The sequence below is a fragment of the Salvelinus namaycush genome, chromosome 17 (genome assembly GCF_016432855.1).
Source record: "Salvelinus namaycush isolate Seneca chromosome 17, SaNama_1.0, whole genome shotgun sequence".
NCBI lineage: Eukaryota > Metazoa > Chordata > Actinopteri > Salmoniformes > Salmonidae > Salvelinus > Salvelinus namaycush.
In genome coordinates, this window is record NC_052323.1 from 8070268 (window position 1) to 8089241 (window position 18974).

At 41.4% G+C, this 18974-nt stretch overlaps 2 protein-coding genes across 2 annotated transcripts; both read left to right on the forward strand.

Annotated features, from left to right (window-relative positions):
- Positions 1-2876: 2876 nt before the first annotated feature.
- Positions 2877-13935, forward strand: ltc4s (leukotriene C4 synthase). The gene is made up of 5 exons (XM_039011778.1): positions 2877-2934; positions 3201-3300; positions 11146-11216; positions 11463-11544; positions 12051-13935. Exons 1-5 carry the CDS (start codon positions 2877-2879, stop codon positions 12211-12213), a joined length of 474 nt encoding a protein of 157 aa, XP_038867706.1. The 3' UTR covers positions 12214-13935.
- Positions 13936-16830: 2895 nt separating this feature from the next.
- On the forward strand, positions 16831-17403 carry LOC120061881 (protein chibby homolog 1-like). The gene has a single exon (XM_039011658.1). It carries the CDS (start codon positions 16831-16833, stop codon positions 17401-17403), a length of 573 nt encoding a protein of 190 aa, XP_038867586.1.
- The last annotated feature ends 1571 nt before the right edge of the window (positions 17404-18974 follow it).

An 18974-nucleotide genomic window follows, 5' to 3' on the forward strand; every position in this document is an offset into this window, starting at 1 on the left:
TTTTTGTGCGTGCGTGAATTATAACTAGCTAGCATTACAGTATTAATATTAGGTGCCAACATAAGGTGTGAGTAAAATCCTGTCCAACATTTGATTCACATTGTTATCACATTACAGTTAATCATGATGATGGTTGATTACTTTCTTCCATCTGTTTTCTTGTCCTTGTAATTATTTTTGCATCAAGTAGCACAGGAAAGGGGAGCTCCACTCTTCGGGGGCCTGACGGACGAGTCGACACACTTTTGCCCTAGTTGACACACACCTGATTCCAAGTATCAAAAGATCATAGTGTTTAAACAGATGTAATGGCTAGGGCTGGGCAAATGTGTGACTGACACTAATCAGGCCCCTGAGGGCTACTCATCCCTGATATGGCATAGGATCTATGCTGATATCATAGCTAGACATGCAGTGGATTCGGAAAGTAGTTCGGACCCCTTGACTTTTTCCGCATTTTGCTACGTTACAGCCTTATTCTAAAATGGATTAAATTGTTATTTCCCCCTCATCAATCTACACTCAATACCACAAAAAGACAAAGTAAAAACAGGTTTTTGAAATGTTTGCGAATGTATTAACTGATATCACATTTACGTAAATATTCTCACCCTTTACTCAGTACTTTGAAGCCCCTTTGGCAGCGATTACAGCTTCGAGTCTTCTTGGGTAGGACGCATGGCACACCTGTATTTGTGGAGTTTCTCCCATTCTTCTCTGCAGATCCTCTCAAGCTCTGTCAGGTTGGATGGGGGGTGTCACTGCACAGCTTTTCAGTTCCCTCCAGAGATGTTTGATCGGGTTCGAGTCCGGGCTCTGGCTGCGCCACTCAAGGGCGTTGAGACTTGTCCCGTAGCCCCTCCTGCGTTGTCTTGGCTGTGTGCTTAGGGTCGTTGTCCTGTTGGAAGGTGAACCTTCACCCCAGTCTGAGATCTGCTCTAGAGCAGGTTTTCATCAAGGATCTCTCTGTACTTTGCTCCGTTCATCTTTCCCTTGATCCTGACTAGTCTCCTAGTCCCTGCGGATGAAAAACATCCCCACAGCATGCTGCCACCACCATGCTTCACTGTAGGGATGGTGCCAGGTTTCCTCCCGAAGTGATGCTTGGCATTCAGGCCAAAGAGTTCAATCTTGGTTTCATCAGACCAGAGAATCTTATTTCTGAGAATCCTTTAGGTGCCTTTTGGCAAACTCCATGTGCCTTTTACTGAGTGGCTTCCGTCTGGCCACTCTACCATAAAGGCCTGATTGGTGGAGTGCTGCAGAGATGGTTGTCCTTCTGGAAGGTTCTCCACAGTCTATCTCTGGAGCTCTGTCAGAGTGACCAAGGCCCTTCTCCCCCGATTGCTCAGTTCGTCCGGGCGGCCAGCTCTAGGAAGAGTTGGTGGTTCCAAACTTATTCCATTGAATAATGATGGAGGGCACTGTGATCTTGGGGACCTTAAATGCTGCAGGGATTTTTTCGGTATCCTTCCCCAGATATGTGCCTCAACACAATCCTGTCTCGGGGCTCTACGGACAATTCCTTCGACCTCATGACTTGATTTTTGCTCTGACATGCACTGTCAACTGTGGGGCCTTATATGGACAGGTGTGTGCCTTTCCAAATCACGTCCAATCAATTTAGCTTACGACATGTGGACTCAATCAAGTTGTAGAAACATCTCAAGGATGATCAATGTAAACAGGATGCATCTGAGCTCAATTTTGAGTCTCATAGCAAAGGTTCTGAATACTTATGTAAATAAGGTATTTCTGTTTTTACTTTAATACATTTGCAAAAACTTAATTTCGCTTTGTTTATTATGGGGTGTTGTGTGTAGATTTTAGGATTTTTATTTAATCAATTTTAGAATAAGGCGGTAACAAAGTGGAACAAGTCAAAGGGTCTGAATACTTTCCGAATGCACTGTACGTAGACACATAACAGCCTGCTCCTGGACCATTGCACTCGCACAACATGCAATTCAATCATATATGGCTACCATGTGCGTCCAATTTTTCAATAGTTAACTGATTTGGATTTTGGCAATCGGTTAGGATTAATTGTTAGAATTGTTATTTCAAAATGAGATGCTGATCCTCTGCATAGGAATTCATATTTGGTAGTCTAATCTGACCTTTCAATCAGGATTAAATTACGTTTTTGCATTTTTCAAAACTTAAGGTACTGATTAGGATAGTTTTGAAGCCGAAATTCAGGATGATCTTGATCCCACTTGAAGGGTGGACTTAGAAAGGTGAAAGGCACTACAACCAAGAAATGTCTGACTAAAGTGAAGTTAAAAATATATAAATACTAAATGTAAAACTAAATGTTCATTATGTTAAATTGACCTCAATATAAGTATGTGGTCAGTTGCTAGGCTACATTTGAAGTTTCAAATGTTTGTACTTAATGATATACAGGCACAAACTAATCAAATTACCTTTATTCGTGTAGTTTACACTCTTTCCCTATGACAGTGTAGAAGTAGTACCATAACCTGTCCGGTCGAGGGCAAGGTGTAGTTCTGTTCAAAGCTCTGAAAAGCTGTATTATGTGATCTTGATTGTGGTATCTGGATCAAAATGAGACATTTTATTTTCTGAAAAAGTCTTAACAGCAACATCGATCTGATCCTGGCTTAAAAGAGGATTACAGAATCCAGATCATTCTGATCCAGAATAAAAGTTTTGCAAGATAAAAAATAAATCACCCCTGGTTACCAACTGAAGCATCACATTGGTTAATAAATTACCCTAACGATACAGGCCACTCAAATCAGGAAGTTGCCGCCTCTCCCCCGAGTTGACACCTATTGGTCTACTCAGTCAGAGAAACAGTTTGCATCTGAACACCAGGTTGAAAGGAGAGTCACTTTTAGCTCTAAAACATGCTGGATCAGGTAGTGCTCATTGCAGGAGTAACGGTGTTGGGTGTGTTAGAGCAAGGTAAGTTGATCATATTTTCTTTCTATAAAAAGTGCTGTGCTTTTATGATAAACCTGTGGTCATTATCATAGTTCTAGTAATTAAGTGAACTTGTTTATATTCAACTTTGTAAATGTTATCCTGTGGCAGAAAATGCATATCTTATCAAAGATCTGATTCTTTGAGTGTTGGTATAATTTCCTTGTCAAGAAGTGTGTGGGGAAATTATTTTTCTGATTTTTTTTATTTTTATAGCATGGACTTTGTGACGTGTGTTTTTGTTGTAGCTTACTTCTCTCTACAGGTGATATACGCCAGACGCAAGTACTCTGTCTCCCCACCCAGCACCTCAGGACCCCCAGAGTTTGAGAGGGTCTTCAGAGCTCAGTAAGTCTGCTAGATCTGAAATGACAAATGTCTATCAGCAATTAATACTGATTTCTTTACTTAATTTACCCAAATATAATTTTAGTATTAAGTTGTCCTTCTTCACCTGCACTCAGAAATTGATGACACTTGATAAATATCCCCCAGTACTTAGCAGGTGACATGCAGATAGATGTAACCGATGTTAATCGTGCTCTCCTTGAGTTGTGTTTTTTAGTTCAAAGAAATCATCCCAGCCAGTGGTCCCAGTTGAGCGTTATTTATTATCTGTGATTAAATAGGAAACAGCACGGTAGTTGTGCAGGGCTTAAGTTGAGGACAGAGGGCGCTGTTTTCACTTTGGGGGAAAATCGTGCCCAATTTAAATGGCCTCGTACTCAATTCTTGCTCGTACAATATGCATATTATTATTACTATTGGATAGAAAACACTCTAGTTTCTAAAACCGTTTGAATTATATCTGTGAGTAAAACAGAACTCCTTTTGCAGCAAACTTCCTGACAGGAAGTGGAAGATCTGAAATCGATGCACTGTTCTAGGGGCTGCCTATTAAAGTCCTTGATATTTATTAGTTTAGATGCACTTCATACGTCTTCCACTAGATGTCGACAAGCAGTGAGAGAAGAAATTGAGTGTGTAACTTGATCTGGGCTCGAATAATAGCTCTTGGCATGACGTGTCACCAGTTTCCTGTTTTCTGGAGAGCGCGAGAAGGGACCTGGATTTGCCTTCTGATAAGCTGTCGTTATGGACGACTAATATCTCCGGCTTTGATTTTATTTGATACATGTGACAATATCATCGTAACGTATGTTTTTTCAATATAGTTTAATCAGATTATTGAAATTTTTTCGGGAGTTTTGCCGTGTTCCGTTCTCTGAGTTTGTTGACGATGGAGAGATTCGCGCCACTTGGCAAGTGTGCTTGCTAAATCGAGAGGGAAAAAGGCCGTTCTAAATCCAAACAACGATTGTTCCCGACAAAGGACCCCTTGTACAGCATTCTGATGGAAGATCAGCAAAAGTAGGACCCATTTTATGATGCTATTTCATATATCTGTCGAACATGTTGTACTAGTCGTTTGCGCCCAGCTTTTGGGTACTCTCTCGCTATACCTAAGCTGGATGTCGTAATGAAGTTATTTTTTGAATTCTAACACGGCGATTGCATTAAGAACTAGTGTATCTATCATTTCCTATACAACATGTATTTTTTAGTTATGTTTATGAATAGTTATTTGGTCAGAATATGTGTCAGAAAAAGTGTCAGAAAAATATCCGGACGTTGTGGGAAAAAGATGCTACGTTAGCACAATGTATAACCACTGATTTCAGCTCTAAATATGCACATTTTCGAACAAAACATAAGTGTATGTATAACCTGATGTTATAGGACTGTCATCTGATGAAGCTTATCAAGGTTAGTCAAAAATTATATATCTTGCTGGTTTATTCGCTATCGCTAACGTGCCTATTGCTATCGCTAACGTGCCTTGAATGAATGCGGTAGTGTGGTAGGCTATTGTAGTAAGCTAATATAATGCTATATTGTGTTTTCGCTGTAAAACACTTAAAAAATCGGAAATATTGGCTGGATTCACAAGATGTTTGTCTTTAATTTGCTGTACACCATCGATTTTTCAAATGTTTTATGATGAGTATTTAGGTATTTGACGTTGGTGTCTGTAATTATTCTGGCTGCTTTCGGTGCAATTTCTGATTGTAGCTGCAATGTAAACTATGATTTATACCTGAAATATGCACATTTTTCGAACAAAACATAGATTTATTGAATAACATGTTATAAGACTGTCATCTGATGAAGTTGTTTGTTGGTTAGTTTGGTTGGTTCTTGGTTAGTTAGGTTGGCTTTGTGCATGCTACCTGTGCTGTGAAAAATGTCTGTCCTTTTTTGTATTTGGTGGTGAGCTAACATAAATATATGTGGTGTTTTCGCTGTAAAACATTTTAAAAATCGGACATGTTGACTGGATTCACAAGATGTGTATCTTTCATTCGCTGTATTGGACTTGTTAATGTGTGAAAGTTAAATATTTCTAAAAAATATCTTTTGAATTTTGCGTTCTGCCTTTTCAGTGGAATGTGGGAGGAGTTCCGCTGGCGGAACGCCAGAGCCAGACAGGTTAATGATGTTGATGGCTGTCGATAGTCAAATCTGTAGCATGAAAACAACCGTGTTAGCAGTGAGCTTATGTGACCATTACATCGGTGCATGCTAGCTAGCACACTTATATACAGCAATCATATACCACATCCCAGAAAGCCCCTCAATCCCTAACAGGTACATATACCCACATGTATAAATCAGGAATGTACAGCAAACGTGTACACATTGTAAAATTATAAAAATAGAATACAGTTTTCAGAACGTGACCTACCCCTTGCATTACATTTTCATACTGGTGAAACCTGACGTTTGCGATCTACCCCTGTCTGCAAGCGGGGCCAATAACAACCCCGTATTGTCTTCGGAATTGAACCAACCAATAAGAGTGCTTGAATATTAACAACATATTTCTTTAGAGGCAAGTGGAAACAACCAAACCTGTTTCACAGACAATAGATGTAGAGTGTAGGCCTTTTTAGTCAAAGGTGTTTGAGGTTCTTAAAGTACTTGAATTTGGCTCTCTGAAATTCAAGTACTGGAATACCTTGAAAATCTGACATTTTCTGAAGTTGGTACTTGAACAGTACTTAAATTAAAATGAGGACAAAATGATCAAATATGGTAATATGAAAAATATTAGAAACGTATTGGTCTTGCAAATTAATTTCCAGGCATACTACAGCGTTTTATTTCCAAGTGTTTTGCGCTCTGGTTGCCAGAAGAGCTCACTCATTCCACTCACACTGCCACTCAGCCAGCGCCTAATCAGAACTGACTGATTTTAGGCACAGCCAAACGTCACATCGACAGCTAAAATGCCGGGCAAATGTATACTGAACGAAACGCAACATGTGTTTCGTTCAGTATACATTTGTGTTGGTCCCATGTATACATAAAGTGTTGGTCCCATGTTTCACGAGGTGAAATAAAAGATCCCTGAAATGTTCCATACATACAAAAAGCTTATTTCTCAAATTTTGTGCACAAATTTGTTTATATCCCTGTTAGTGAGCATTTCTCCTTTGCCAAGATAATCCATCCACCTGACAGGTGTGGCATATCAAGAAGCTGATTTAAATAGCATGATCATTGCACAGGTGCAACTTGTGCTGGGGACAATAAAATGCCACTCTAAAATGTGCTTTTTGTCACACAACACAATGCCACAGATGTCTCACGTTTTGAAGGAGTGTGCAATTGTCATGCTGACTGCATGAATGTCCACCAGAGCTGTTGCCAGAGAATTCAATCATAATTTATCTACCATAAGCTGCCTCCAACGTCATTTTAGAACATTTGGCAGTACATCCAAACGGCGTCGCAACCGCAGACCATGTGTAACCACGCCAGCCCACGACCTCCACATCCGGCTTCTTCACCTGCGGGATCGTCTAAGAGCAGCCACCAAGACAGCTGATGAAACAGGAGTATTTCTGCCTGTAATAAAGCCATTTTCTGGGGGGAAAACAAATTCTGATTGGCTGGGCTCCCAAATGGGTGGGCCTATGCCCTCCCAGGTCCACCCATGGCTGCGCCGCTGCCAAGTCATGTGAAATCGAATACATTTATTTCAATTGACTGATTTCCTTATGAACCATAACTCAGTAAAACCGTTAATTGTTCCAGGTTGCCTTTATATTTTTGTAAAATATAGATTTAAGTCTGCCTGGCAGAATATTGATGTTTATTACTTTATTATTTATTTTATTTTAATTCACCTTTATTTAACCAGGTAGGCTAGTTGAGAACAAGTTCTCATTTACAACTGCGACCTAGTCAAGATAAAGCAAAGCAGTGCTACACAAACAACAACACGGAGTTACACATGGAATAAACAAACAAATAGTCAATAATACAATAGAAAAAAGTGTATGCAGTGTGTGCAAATTAGGTAAGATGAGGGAGGTAAGGCAATAGGCCATAGTGGCGAAATAATTACAATTTAGCAATTAAACACTGGAGTGATAGATGTGCAAGTAGAGATACTGGGGTGAAAATGAGCAAAAAGAAATAACATTTTGGGGATGAGGTAGTTGGATGGGCTATTTACCGATGGGCTATGTACAGGTGCAGTGATCTGTGAGCTGCTCTGACAGCTGGAGCTTAAAGCTAGTGAGGGAGATATGAGTCTCCAGCTTCAGTGATTTTTGCAGTTCGTTCAGCAGAGAACTGGAAGGAAAGGTGGGCAAAGAGGAATTGGCTTTGGGGGTGACCATTGAAATATACCTGCTGGAGCATGTTCTACGGGTGGGTGCTGCTATGGTGTTCAGTGAGCTGAGATAAGGCGGGGCTTTACCTAGCAAAGACTTATAGATGACCTGGAGCCAGTGGGTTTGGCGACGAATATGAAGCGAGGGCCAGCCAACGAGGGCATACAGGTTGCAGTGGTGGGTAGTTTATGGGGCTTTGGTGATAAAACGGATGGCACTGTGATCCAATTTGCTGAGTAGAGTGTTGGAGGCTATTTGGTAAACGGCATCGCCAAAGTCAAGGATCGGCAGGATAGTCAGTTTTACTAATGTGTTTGGCAGCATGAGTGAAGGATGCTTTGTTGCGAAATAGGAAGCCGATTCTAGATTTAATTTTGGATTGGAGATGCTTAATGTGAGTCTGGAAGGAGAGTTTACAGTCTAGCCAGACACCTAGAATATGTGGACAACTACAAATACCTAAGTCAGAACCGTTCAGTGTAGTGATGCGGGCAGGTGCGGGCAGCGATCGGTTGAAAAGCATGCATTTAGTTTTACTTGCATTTAAGAGCAGTTGGAGGCCACGGAAGGAGAGTTGTATGGCATTGAAGCTCATCTGGAGGTTAGTTAACAGTGTCCAAAGAAAGGCCAGAAGTATACAGAATGGTGTTGTCTTCATAGAGGTGGATCAGAGAATCACCAGCAGCAAGAGCGACATCGTTGATGTGTACAGAGAAACGAGTCGGCCTGAGATTTGAACCCTGTGGCACCCCCATAGACTGCCAGACGTCCGGACAACAGACCCTCCGATTTGACACACTGAACTCTGTCTGAGAAGTAGTTGGTGAACCAGGCGAGGCAGTCATTTGAGAAACCAAGGCTGTTGAGTCTGCCGAGAAGAATGTGGTGATTGACAGATTCGAAAGCCTTGGCCAGGTCAATGAATACAGCTGCACAGTATTGTCTCTTATCGATGGCGGCTATATCGTTTAGGACCTTGAGCGTGGCTGAGGTGCACCCATGACCATGGTTTTTGCCAGACTCAGCCAGTGATGTAGTAGAGGGTAAACGCCGTTTACGCACCTTTTTTATTTGGTTAATTATCATTTACCTACTAATTATTGCGTTCCCAGCTTTAATCAACGCTCAGAAGCCTTCTTGATCTGACAAACACTGTATAGCTAGCTCTGCAAACGAGTGGAATCATGTATGCTCGTTATGTAGGCCGTCATTGTAAATAAGAATGTTTTCTTAACTGACTTGCCTAAATAAAGCTTACATTTTTTTTAAAGTAAGCCTGCACCCCCGGATTTTCCTTGTTAGCGTCGCATTCATTCACTACTCTGCCCAACGGGAAACTCCACCCACGACATAAACGGAGGTTAAAAATAACTACCTTAGTCCAGACCAGTGTGGGAAAGTAGCAGTGAGAAGCCGCTGACCGTTGGAATGTTTTCAACATCCCTCGACTCTTGCCGTGTCAACATACATCCCCCAAACACAAGAACTGACTCTCGGAAAATGAGTGTACAACTTGTCAATAGTCGCTGATATTTCAGTCAGTCTAGCTAGTTAGGTAGCTCAATGACTTTGGCTGTTAGCCAGGTAACGTTAGCTAGCGAGCTATGACTAGCTGGTTAGGAGGATGCAGTTGGAAGCTAACGTTGAACAGTGCCTGACCTCAGCAGGAGCAGTTGACTGAAATTAAGTTAGCTAACTATAATCAAAAGATAGGCTATAAATTCTCATAAAATACATTTTCTTTATAGCGAGTAGTGAGACAGTGGTGAGTATCAGGGATTTGCGTCAATTCAAATCTGGTATCAGGACAAAATGTTATTAAACTGTTATTAAACTCAAGCGATAAATGGTAAATGCAATTTTCGTATATACAGGTTCACTGTAACACCTCGCAGGGTAGAACAGAAAAACTGTCAGGATGAAAGTAAACAGCTGTTCTTATACGGTGATAGACGTAGTTCCAACCCGTCTGTTGGCCTATCACAGTAGAGGCTGAGCGTGGTTTAAACTTGCTCAGCCTATCGCCGGCGCTCAGGCTGGTCCCAGCCTCTTGGCGCTCCTTGGTGTCCGGCGCTGTTGCTTTGTAGATTACGCTCCCACACCCTGGAGACTGAGGTCAGACAGTTCTGTAACATTGTTTGAGCTATTTGCACCTGCATAGAAAGCATACTGTTCTCGCTCAAGGTTAACCACAGCTTCTCAGCACTCTATTTGAGGCACAATGTTACTTTCAGCACACACACACAGACACCCAGGCGCCCAGGCTAACAGTTGCTAATATTATATCACATGTGATATAGTATTGGGTTATAGTGCAATAAACACAGATCCTCACATGAGTCAGGCTGCAATGGAGGAAAATGAGATGCACAGAGGAAGCATTGAAGCAAGCAGGGAGAGAGGTTAGTAGTACAGTGGTTTTATTTAACTTGGCAAGTCAGTTAAGAACACATTTTTATTTACAATGACGGCCTACCAAAAGGCAAAAGGCCTCCTGCGGGGACAGGGGCTGAGATTTTAAAAATACAGGACAAAACACACATCACGACAAGAGACAACACTACATGGATTATTTGGCACAGACAACAGCAAAGGGCAAGAAGGTAGAGACCATACATCACGTGAAGCCGCCACAATTGTCAGTGCCCATGATTGAGTCTGAATGAAGAGATTGAGATCAAACTGTCCAGTTTGAGTGTTTGTTCCAGTCGCTAGCTGCAGCGAACTGAAGACGAGCGACCCAGGAAAGTGTGTGCTTTGGGGACCTGTAACAGAATGGGTCCCATGTGTGGTCCCCTAAAATTTAAATAGGGTTCCCTGAGAGAATATTTTATCTTATCAAACGCATTCACTTGTTTCTCTTCAAATGGGTCTAGAATACATAATTTTAGAGTCAATTAAGGGCCTTTTACGCTGTCGGAATTCACTTTCATGTCATGTGTTGGGACAGCCTGTGAGATCTAAAATCTAGTGAAATATAAAGGCAATTCCATATGTACACTGAACAAAAATGTCAAAGATTTTACTGTTACAGTTCATATAAGGAAATCAGTCAACATCAGTACGGACTGACCAACATGTATGTAGTAAACAAGTAGTGAAACACGTGTTGTTGAGTAGAACTTGTAAGGTAGTGATGAATAGTAAAAAATAAAAAACATGAGGTTGTGGCGATATAATGCCATCTGGTGGCGACTAGAAACTATTGCATGAGAGGAGCTATTACAACTTGATGATCCTTGAAAATAAATATTAGTACTTGAAAGTCCTTGAATTTGACTTACCACTGTCTGTACGAACCCAGGAATATTTACCCAAATACATTGCAAGATAATAAGAAAAATGTTATAGTCAGAAATGGCATGCCCAAAAGCCACCGCATTTGTCACCTAGGTCAAAACAAATGGATTTCATTTTTGCCTAAAAGCCACCGCATTTGTAGAATTGCCCAAATGTGCTTGATATGTGTTTTTCAATTCTTGGATGGATTTTTGTTTTGTTTCTTTAGAGCCAACTGCTCTGAATATTTCCCGATCTTCATCATCATCCTATGGGTGTCTGGACTCTTCTTCAGCCAAGGTAGGCACCCAAAATAAATTCTCTGCTGCCTCAGTGCACCCACAGAGCCCCATGCTTTTTCTGACAATTTCACTGAATGTTTGTTTCGTGACTTACTCTGAGTCAAGTTGACTCCCATTGAGGAAATGAAACCCCTACCCCTCAGCTGTTTACTGAAAGAAGTGGTGGAGTGACCGCTTTGTTGTTTAAATCCCAGATTTCCCTTAACTGCTAAATTATGACAACATTTTTCTCTTCGTCACCTAGGTCTGTCCGCACTATGTGGACTCCTATACCTGTACGGGCGCTACCAGTACTTCAGGGGCTATGCTAAATCGGCACATGGACGGTAATGACCTATCGGTCTATCCCTCGGGGGCTGTTCCTATAATTATGCCTCATTCCTTGGCATTGCAGATCATCGTTCTGTTCCATGGAATTACATGTCGGGCGTATTAGATCATTGATTCTCAAGAAAGAGAGTAAGGAGTGATTTTAATTTCGAAGTATAGGGTCAAAATCATTGTTCCCTCATAATAAATAGTAGCATGTGCCTTCTACATGTGGATACCAGAGCCTTCATTTTGCAGAGTTGTCAAAATGGGGTGGTCTGTTTTCTATTATCTGGAGGCTTGAACAATTCCTCAACGGTCACTTTCCCTGTATCTTTCCCATAGGATTTTTTTTTAGAAAAGTTCAATCTCGTATTCTGTACAAATTTAATTTTGTCGTGTTCAGTCAATATACTCCAAACCAACAATATCAATAGTCATTGTCTCTGAATTATTGTGCAATGCATTTCTGAGAATTTTATTTTCTCTTTCTTGCTCTCCCCCGTCTTTCTCTCCTTCCCAGACTAGCCCCTCTGTATTTCAGTGCCAAGGTTCTGTGGGTTCTGATCGGGTTCTCTACCCTGGGGATTCTGGGTTTTATGTGTCGGTTCTACCTGGATCTGGACCTGAAGCAGCTCGCCAGTTCTGTCCTCGACCTGACTGAGGAGGAGGGGGGGGGATTATAAGGGATGAGCAGGAGGAGAAGAGATTAAAGGAGAGATGATGGGATACACTAACAACTGTAGACAGGCTACCTTCATTGCCAAATCAAGACAACTACGGTAAATGGAATGGTTGATTGAAGTAGGGAAAGGTATGTTCCAACCGTGAGCTGCAGTTTTGAAATAATAGATGTGTCCGGTCTAGGCCTATTGCAGGCTATTTTACGAACTGCTTATGTGCCATTTAGATTGCAGTTACAGTCCCCCTAAACCAAGGCATGTTTCAGACTGAAATATGGAACAAAAACATTGTTTTGATGAAAGCAAACAGGGTAGGCCTATTCATTAATTAGTAAAGTTTAATCTTTTCCAAAAACCTGCACACCAAGTGTAAGCTCATATCCTGCCAAATGTGGGTACCAAATGGTTAAGAAGGGAATCATTTAAGCTTTAATGCTGTTAACTGTATGTCTCAACTCATATTATTAAGCTGATTACTCCCTGTTAAAACGGGAGGAAACAGTGATATTGATTAGAAAGAAGCACCTGTTTGGGTAGCGTAAGTCGCAGCTCAAATTGTGCGTGCAGTCCTTCATTTAGCAAACCACCTTGCAACTCCAGTAGGCCTAAGTGTTTTTCAATTTAGACAGAATATAGGCCTAAACATTTTATTTAGTTGTTCAGTGTGCTCTCTGACTACTGTGCTAGCTATCCGGTGTATTTAGTGTCATTAATTTGGCAAAAGAAAAAGGCTTGTGGAAAAAGCAACTCCCTTGCTATCATTATTGCCAAATAATAAAATGTAAATTATCCACATTTGTGAATTCCAACTCTGTTTAAGCAAGGGAACTTCCATACCAAATTAGCATGCAATTTTTTAAAACCGAAAAAAAGTGGTTAGACTGTTGTCATATGTGTGCTGATGCATCCAAACAATGTTAAAGCCCCATGCTTATTTTATTTTGAAATCATTGTATGTCTAAATCTGTTTATTTATTGAAAATAACTCAATATATTTATAATTTATAGCCTCCTTTTGCCATTGAAATGTTCAGTCTGATATTGTGGGTGTGTTGATAAAAATGTAAATATATTTACATACTCAGCCGTGATTGGTGGCTAGAATCCTCTAGACCAGGGATGGGCAACTGGCAGCCCAGCCCTCCCTTTGTAGGCTCGCGGACCAATGTTCAAAGAAAAGATTGTTGCGATCTAAACTTGCAGTAATCATGGTTGAATTACCAAACATTTCTCTCCACTCTATTGCAAAATGTGTAGAAATGCAGAAAGTTAGCTGTAAAACGGCAATTTTTTCTCTCTGCCCCATGGCAAAATGAGTAGAATTGCATGAAATGATTTATAAAATTGCAAAATCTTCTCTCCACTCCATTGCAAAATGTGTAGATTTTCAGCAAACTTGCTTTAAAACTGCAAATTTTGCTTAGGGCCTCCAAAAGGTCTGCTCTGACTGCATGTGTGGGTATGCAGACCCACGAGCCAGTACGGCCTCCCATGATGAGTTCAGATTTTTTGTGGCCCTCACCCCCATCGAAGTTGCCCATCCCTGGTCTAGACTCTCTATAGCCTACCCCGTGTACCCCTTCAAAGTAGGAGGATACATATGCAAATTAAAGATGACTGGTCATTGGTCAGAATAATATGATTCTGATGTCATTATACTTTTTTTTTTTTTTGTGCATGTTAACTGACCATTTTATTTTGGGTAAGTAAAACATGACCTGTTTTTGGCCAATGCAGCTGTTTTTATATCAATATCAAAAATATCTGCGTAACAATTGAGTACCTTACAGTAATAGTTTTCCATTAAAATGGACCAAAATAGCCTTTAAGCAAAAAAAAAAAATTCTAGCAAGAGTTTTGCTACGAGTAACTTGGAGTGGTCTTAGTGGGGAGGAGAATTTAAGGTGTCTGTTATTAGGGGCGAGGTTTGGAACGCTGTTTTTCGTCTATTAACCAACTATTAGCCTGGTGATGTCAAGCCCAAAATAAAGCCCATTCAAACAGGCTGATTAGAAGGTCCTGTGTAGATTGTATTTTCAACAAGCAACTATCAGGAAATAACTGATACATTTTTTCACCATTTTAATCAGCTGTTGTACAATCTGATATAAAACACAAGGAAAAACTGATTTTTGATTGCACTGGGCCTAATGTCAACACAAATATATTGTGTGAAATGGTTTTTGGAATCCCCTGTTTTCCATTGGTGATTTAGTTTCTGTTGTATGGCCCAGTGATCTGTGCTGGATCTTGGTGTTAAACATCAATAAATAAAAAACATTTGGATTACTTTTGATATCTGCTCATCTGTGAATTTTTATTTTAATGTAATTTTTGATGAGATGTTCATTTGCACTCATTTACTTTGTATTGAAATTGTATCTTCATAAATAAAGCAACTAACTTTGTGAATGTTAAACATGAGTTATTCTATTTGTATTGAAGTTGGGTAGAAATGTGAAATAATTTGAGACCTATGCACATATGGGACACTTCTGTGTTTGGGCACCCCAAATCCTTCAGCTTTACCATTTTGTCATTTGGGGAAAATCTGATTAGTTTTAGGAAAAGACAATAACCACAGAGAGAACAGCATATGGTAGCTTTAAAGACTTAATTGGAGATGGGGGGTGGGTTCAATATAAGATGAGAGGGGATACAACACAGCTTCTGCTACCTCTGGATATTCTTTACAGTGGAGTAATACTGTAAATATGTACATTTTAAATCATTTGTAAGTGTTTGTTATTTGACTTGTTTTTGGATTTAAAAAAAATATAGCTTATTTCTGGTGGTTTTGACCCACATATTTGCAGTTGGACTGGCAGGTCACCTGTTTTTGACTTGGCTAGCTGACTAATTGTTTCTGTTTTTTCAAATGATGCATCGACACTGGACCAGCTTTTTTGTTTTACCTGCCTGCTGGTTCCTGATCTTTTGAAAACATCGACTGAAGAGTGCCCTGAAGCTTGAGAGGAATGGAAGATGCAGTGCTGAGGCAGAGGGCTCGTAGTGAGGACGACTGGCTACTACTCTGAACTGTGTGGGTGAGCTCTGGGCGCCACCAAGTGGGTGCCATACATTGTGAAGGAGAAGTTCAGTAGCTGAACCATCATCCTTCCTCTGATCAAACCATGAACTCTGTCCCTCCATCTTTGGAAGATGCATGCACTCAAAGATTTGGCCTCTATTTGACCTAGCTATAGCTAGGCTACTAATGGTGATGTATTGGTTGACCTAACTATAGCTAGGCTACTAATGGGATGTATTGGTTGACCTAACAAAAGCTAGGCTACTCATGTGTTCCTTGTTTTTTTTTGCCTTTTGAAGCACTTTGAGATTGCTATGAAAATAATTATACAAATGTAATTTAGGATTATTACTATCCCGGATTCTTACTGTGCACTGGAATGATTCTAAATGTCATTGTCCTCCAAAATTTCCATGCCGTTGCTATGGTAATGTGCAAAGATTCCGTACCATAACAGAATAATAAGTCATATTTATAAAGTTCTTTTCTCAAACCCAAGGCGCTAAACACCTTGAGAAGCATGAAAAGCATCAGAGAGGAGTGGCAGGAGGAGTGGGTAAGTTTATGATTAAGTCTTCAGCTCCATCTGTAGTATTGTTTTTTTGTAAAAAGAAAAAAAAATCCTATCCCCAATTTTCGATCTTGTCTCATCGCTACAACTCCCCAACGGGCTCGGGAGGCGAAGGTCGAGTCAAGCGTCCTCCGAATTGTGACTCGCCAAACCGCGCTTCTTAACACCCGCCCGCTTAAACCGAAAGCCAGCCGCACCTATGTGTCGGAGGAAACACCGTTCAACTGACGACGAGGTCAGTCTGCAGGCGCCCTGCTTGCCACAAGGAGTCGCTAGGGCGCCATGAGCCAAGTGAAGCCCCCCCCGGCCAAAGCATCCACTAATCCTGACGGCGCTGGGAAAATTGTGCGCCTCCCCTATAGGATTCCCGATCACGGCCGGTTGTGATGCAGCCCGGGATCGAACCCTGGTCTGTAGTGACGCCTCTAACACTGCGATGCAGTGTATTCTTCTGGAGGTTTTAAAACGTATTATTCAGGTCAGGGCTGACCAACTCTCTTTGAGATACTTGGTGTGCAGGTTTTCTTAGTTTAGTTACATTTATTTGCAACAATGTGGATGTTTAGAAGAGGTCATGGGGCCTTAACAGGACGGTAGGAAAGGCTTGGTTGTTGATTGAAATCTGAATGGAAGAGGAGGGTCAAATGAGGTGCTTCTCTTGCCAAGACTTGAACTTCTGCATTCACTTAAATGTATCCCAGAGGGGGAACTCTTAACTGGACACCACAGGTTTATATATTGAGGGGCTGTTTGACTGTTAATACAAACTTTTTGGAGGAATGATTTTTTTTAATTTGTGAGTTCATGCAACATTCTGTACATAATGTGTGGTCAGGTGTTTTTTAAAACAGGGTTGGAGCAAAAGCATGCACACCCTCGAGAGGAATGTTGGCTATCCCTGTCCTAGATGTTTAGGGACTATGGAAACACTGTTTTCAGTTCTCTTCTGCACGAAATGAATGTTGTGCAATGCATCATGCCTGCATTAGTGTAAAATATTCCCAGACAAATGTATTAAATGATTCACCAGGGCAGGAGCAAACCCGGCGCAGGAACCCGAGGTGAGCCAGAGCGCCGCCCCAAGATGTCCATATTCAGAGAGATGTGGGATAAACTGGGGACCCCGTCGACGGCCCTTCGCTCCCCAGGCAACTGGAACCCCAAACTCCCTCCCGCCAGGCTCGACGCCTCCCTTTCTTCCCTCTACTACCTTGACTTCAACTCCCGTGAAACCGAACTGGGGCCCGATTACGCCCCCCTGGCCCTCACCCTGGGGGGCCACAGCCTCATCTTCCAGGAGGGCCAGTGGCTGTTGCAGCAGAAGCCCCAAGGGGCCAAGGGCCGGAGTCCAAAGGCAGGGGACCGAACCCGCATCCACCGCCTGAAGAATAAGAACCGGGAGTTACAGGAGGAGAATAATGCCCTGAAGATCCGGGTGGAACTGCTGATGGACATGCTGGCAGAGACCACAGCCCGGCTACAGGGCTCTGATCCTGGGGAGGGGGGCAGCCAGGACAGCCTAGCAGTACCACAAACACCCCAGTTGAAGAGGGCAAGCTTCCAGATTGGTTCTACTAAAAGAAAGTCCTAAATAAGTATGATAACAGTGGGACTGTGTGAAGTGGAAGAAATGGTTCCTGCTGGACGAATAAACGGAGGTTGACTGTCATCTGTTTCATTGGACTTGGTGTTTTTTTTAGAATGATAAGTATTTGACGGGCTATTCTAGCCTGTGCTAGAGCAAGTGTGTTGGTGTTAGGGCAGCTTTATACCACTGCTGATGCATAGTTGTCTGGTGGACTGATGGGAAATGAGGCGGTAGACACCATGTTTTTCGCTTTCAATTGGCTGACACAGATCCTTAGCCAGAATGTGCTATGTAAAAAATTGAGATCCCTCTAACTTTTCAGTTGGACAGTGCAACGAAAATATAAGTCGTCCCATATCTTTCACTTTTGCTTTGCCCCAAAGCATGGCTGTCATTGAACACCATTGGTTTGACTGAGTTTTGGATGCGTCATTTCGATCGGTTTGGAAGAACCTTTAGTCTATTGTTGTGTACTGGTTTGTCCAGGAACAGTATGGTGTACAGATGCTGTGGTGGTTACACCATAACGGATGTCACATTAGCTCTTATTTTCCCTTAGAACTGTGAGTAAAAAGACATCTGTGCCAATGGACTTCCTGTCTGAAATTAAGCTTTTCCACACGGGGTTCCACAGCTGACACACACATTCTAAACATCATGATCTAATTTACAAGTATTGTATTGATCTTTAGAAGCAGAATTCATTTCTCATTGCTACTGTATGTGCATCACACTAACCCTATATTGATACCCTGTTTTGGAATTTTGCAAAACTATAATGGGCAGCTTTCAAGGTTCAATCGGGTCTCGGGTCTATGTAACTACAGCTTATAGACCCAGGTGGACCCGACCATGGCTCTGCATAGCCTTATAGCATATTTATTTTACGCTAATAAGGTGAATTTATTGAATTATAGAAGGCCTAGCCGACATATTAGTTAACCAGAAGAGCAACTTCGCTGATAAACAATCTTTGGTCACTTGGGTCCAAGTCCCCCTTGAGAAAAAAAATAAAAATAATAATCTGGTTCGGGACTCATTGTCATCAGCTCCGTCCGGGCCCAACTTTTTGGACCAGGGAAGTCCTACATTGCATCCCCAAAAGAGCAGTAATCCCATTCCCCCTCAAACAACTGGGATGCATCTGCAGAAAGATATTAAATCAGAGAGAAGAAAAAGCGAGGAAACGTTTGTATCTTGTGCCAGCATGGAGAGAATCTGTGGCGCTTCCTCCTCAAGTCCTGTGAACATTTAGCTCATCCAGAGTTTACTGCGATCGGGTCCTGATATGCCCTCAACTGCTCTTAGTGAAGGAATTGCTTATAAAATCCAGATAAAACTCGAGGTTGACTGACAAAGAAATAATCAGTTCTGGTAGAGACTTGGACATTTATCTTTAGTTATTGTTTATACAAATATATATATTTCAATGATACATTTTTCATGAAATACTGACGCCATCATTTACACTGCAGCTACATGCTCATTTTGTCAGTTATAAACGTTTGCTTTCAGTTGGAAGATAACAGAACCCAGTCTCTCATCCTAAGTGGAATGTAAGAACTCCATTCGAG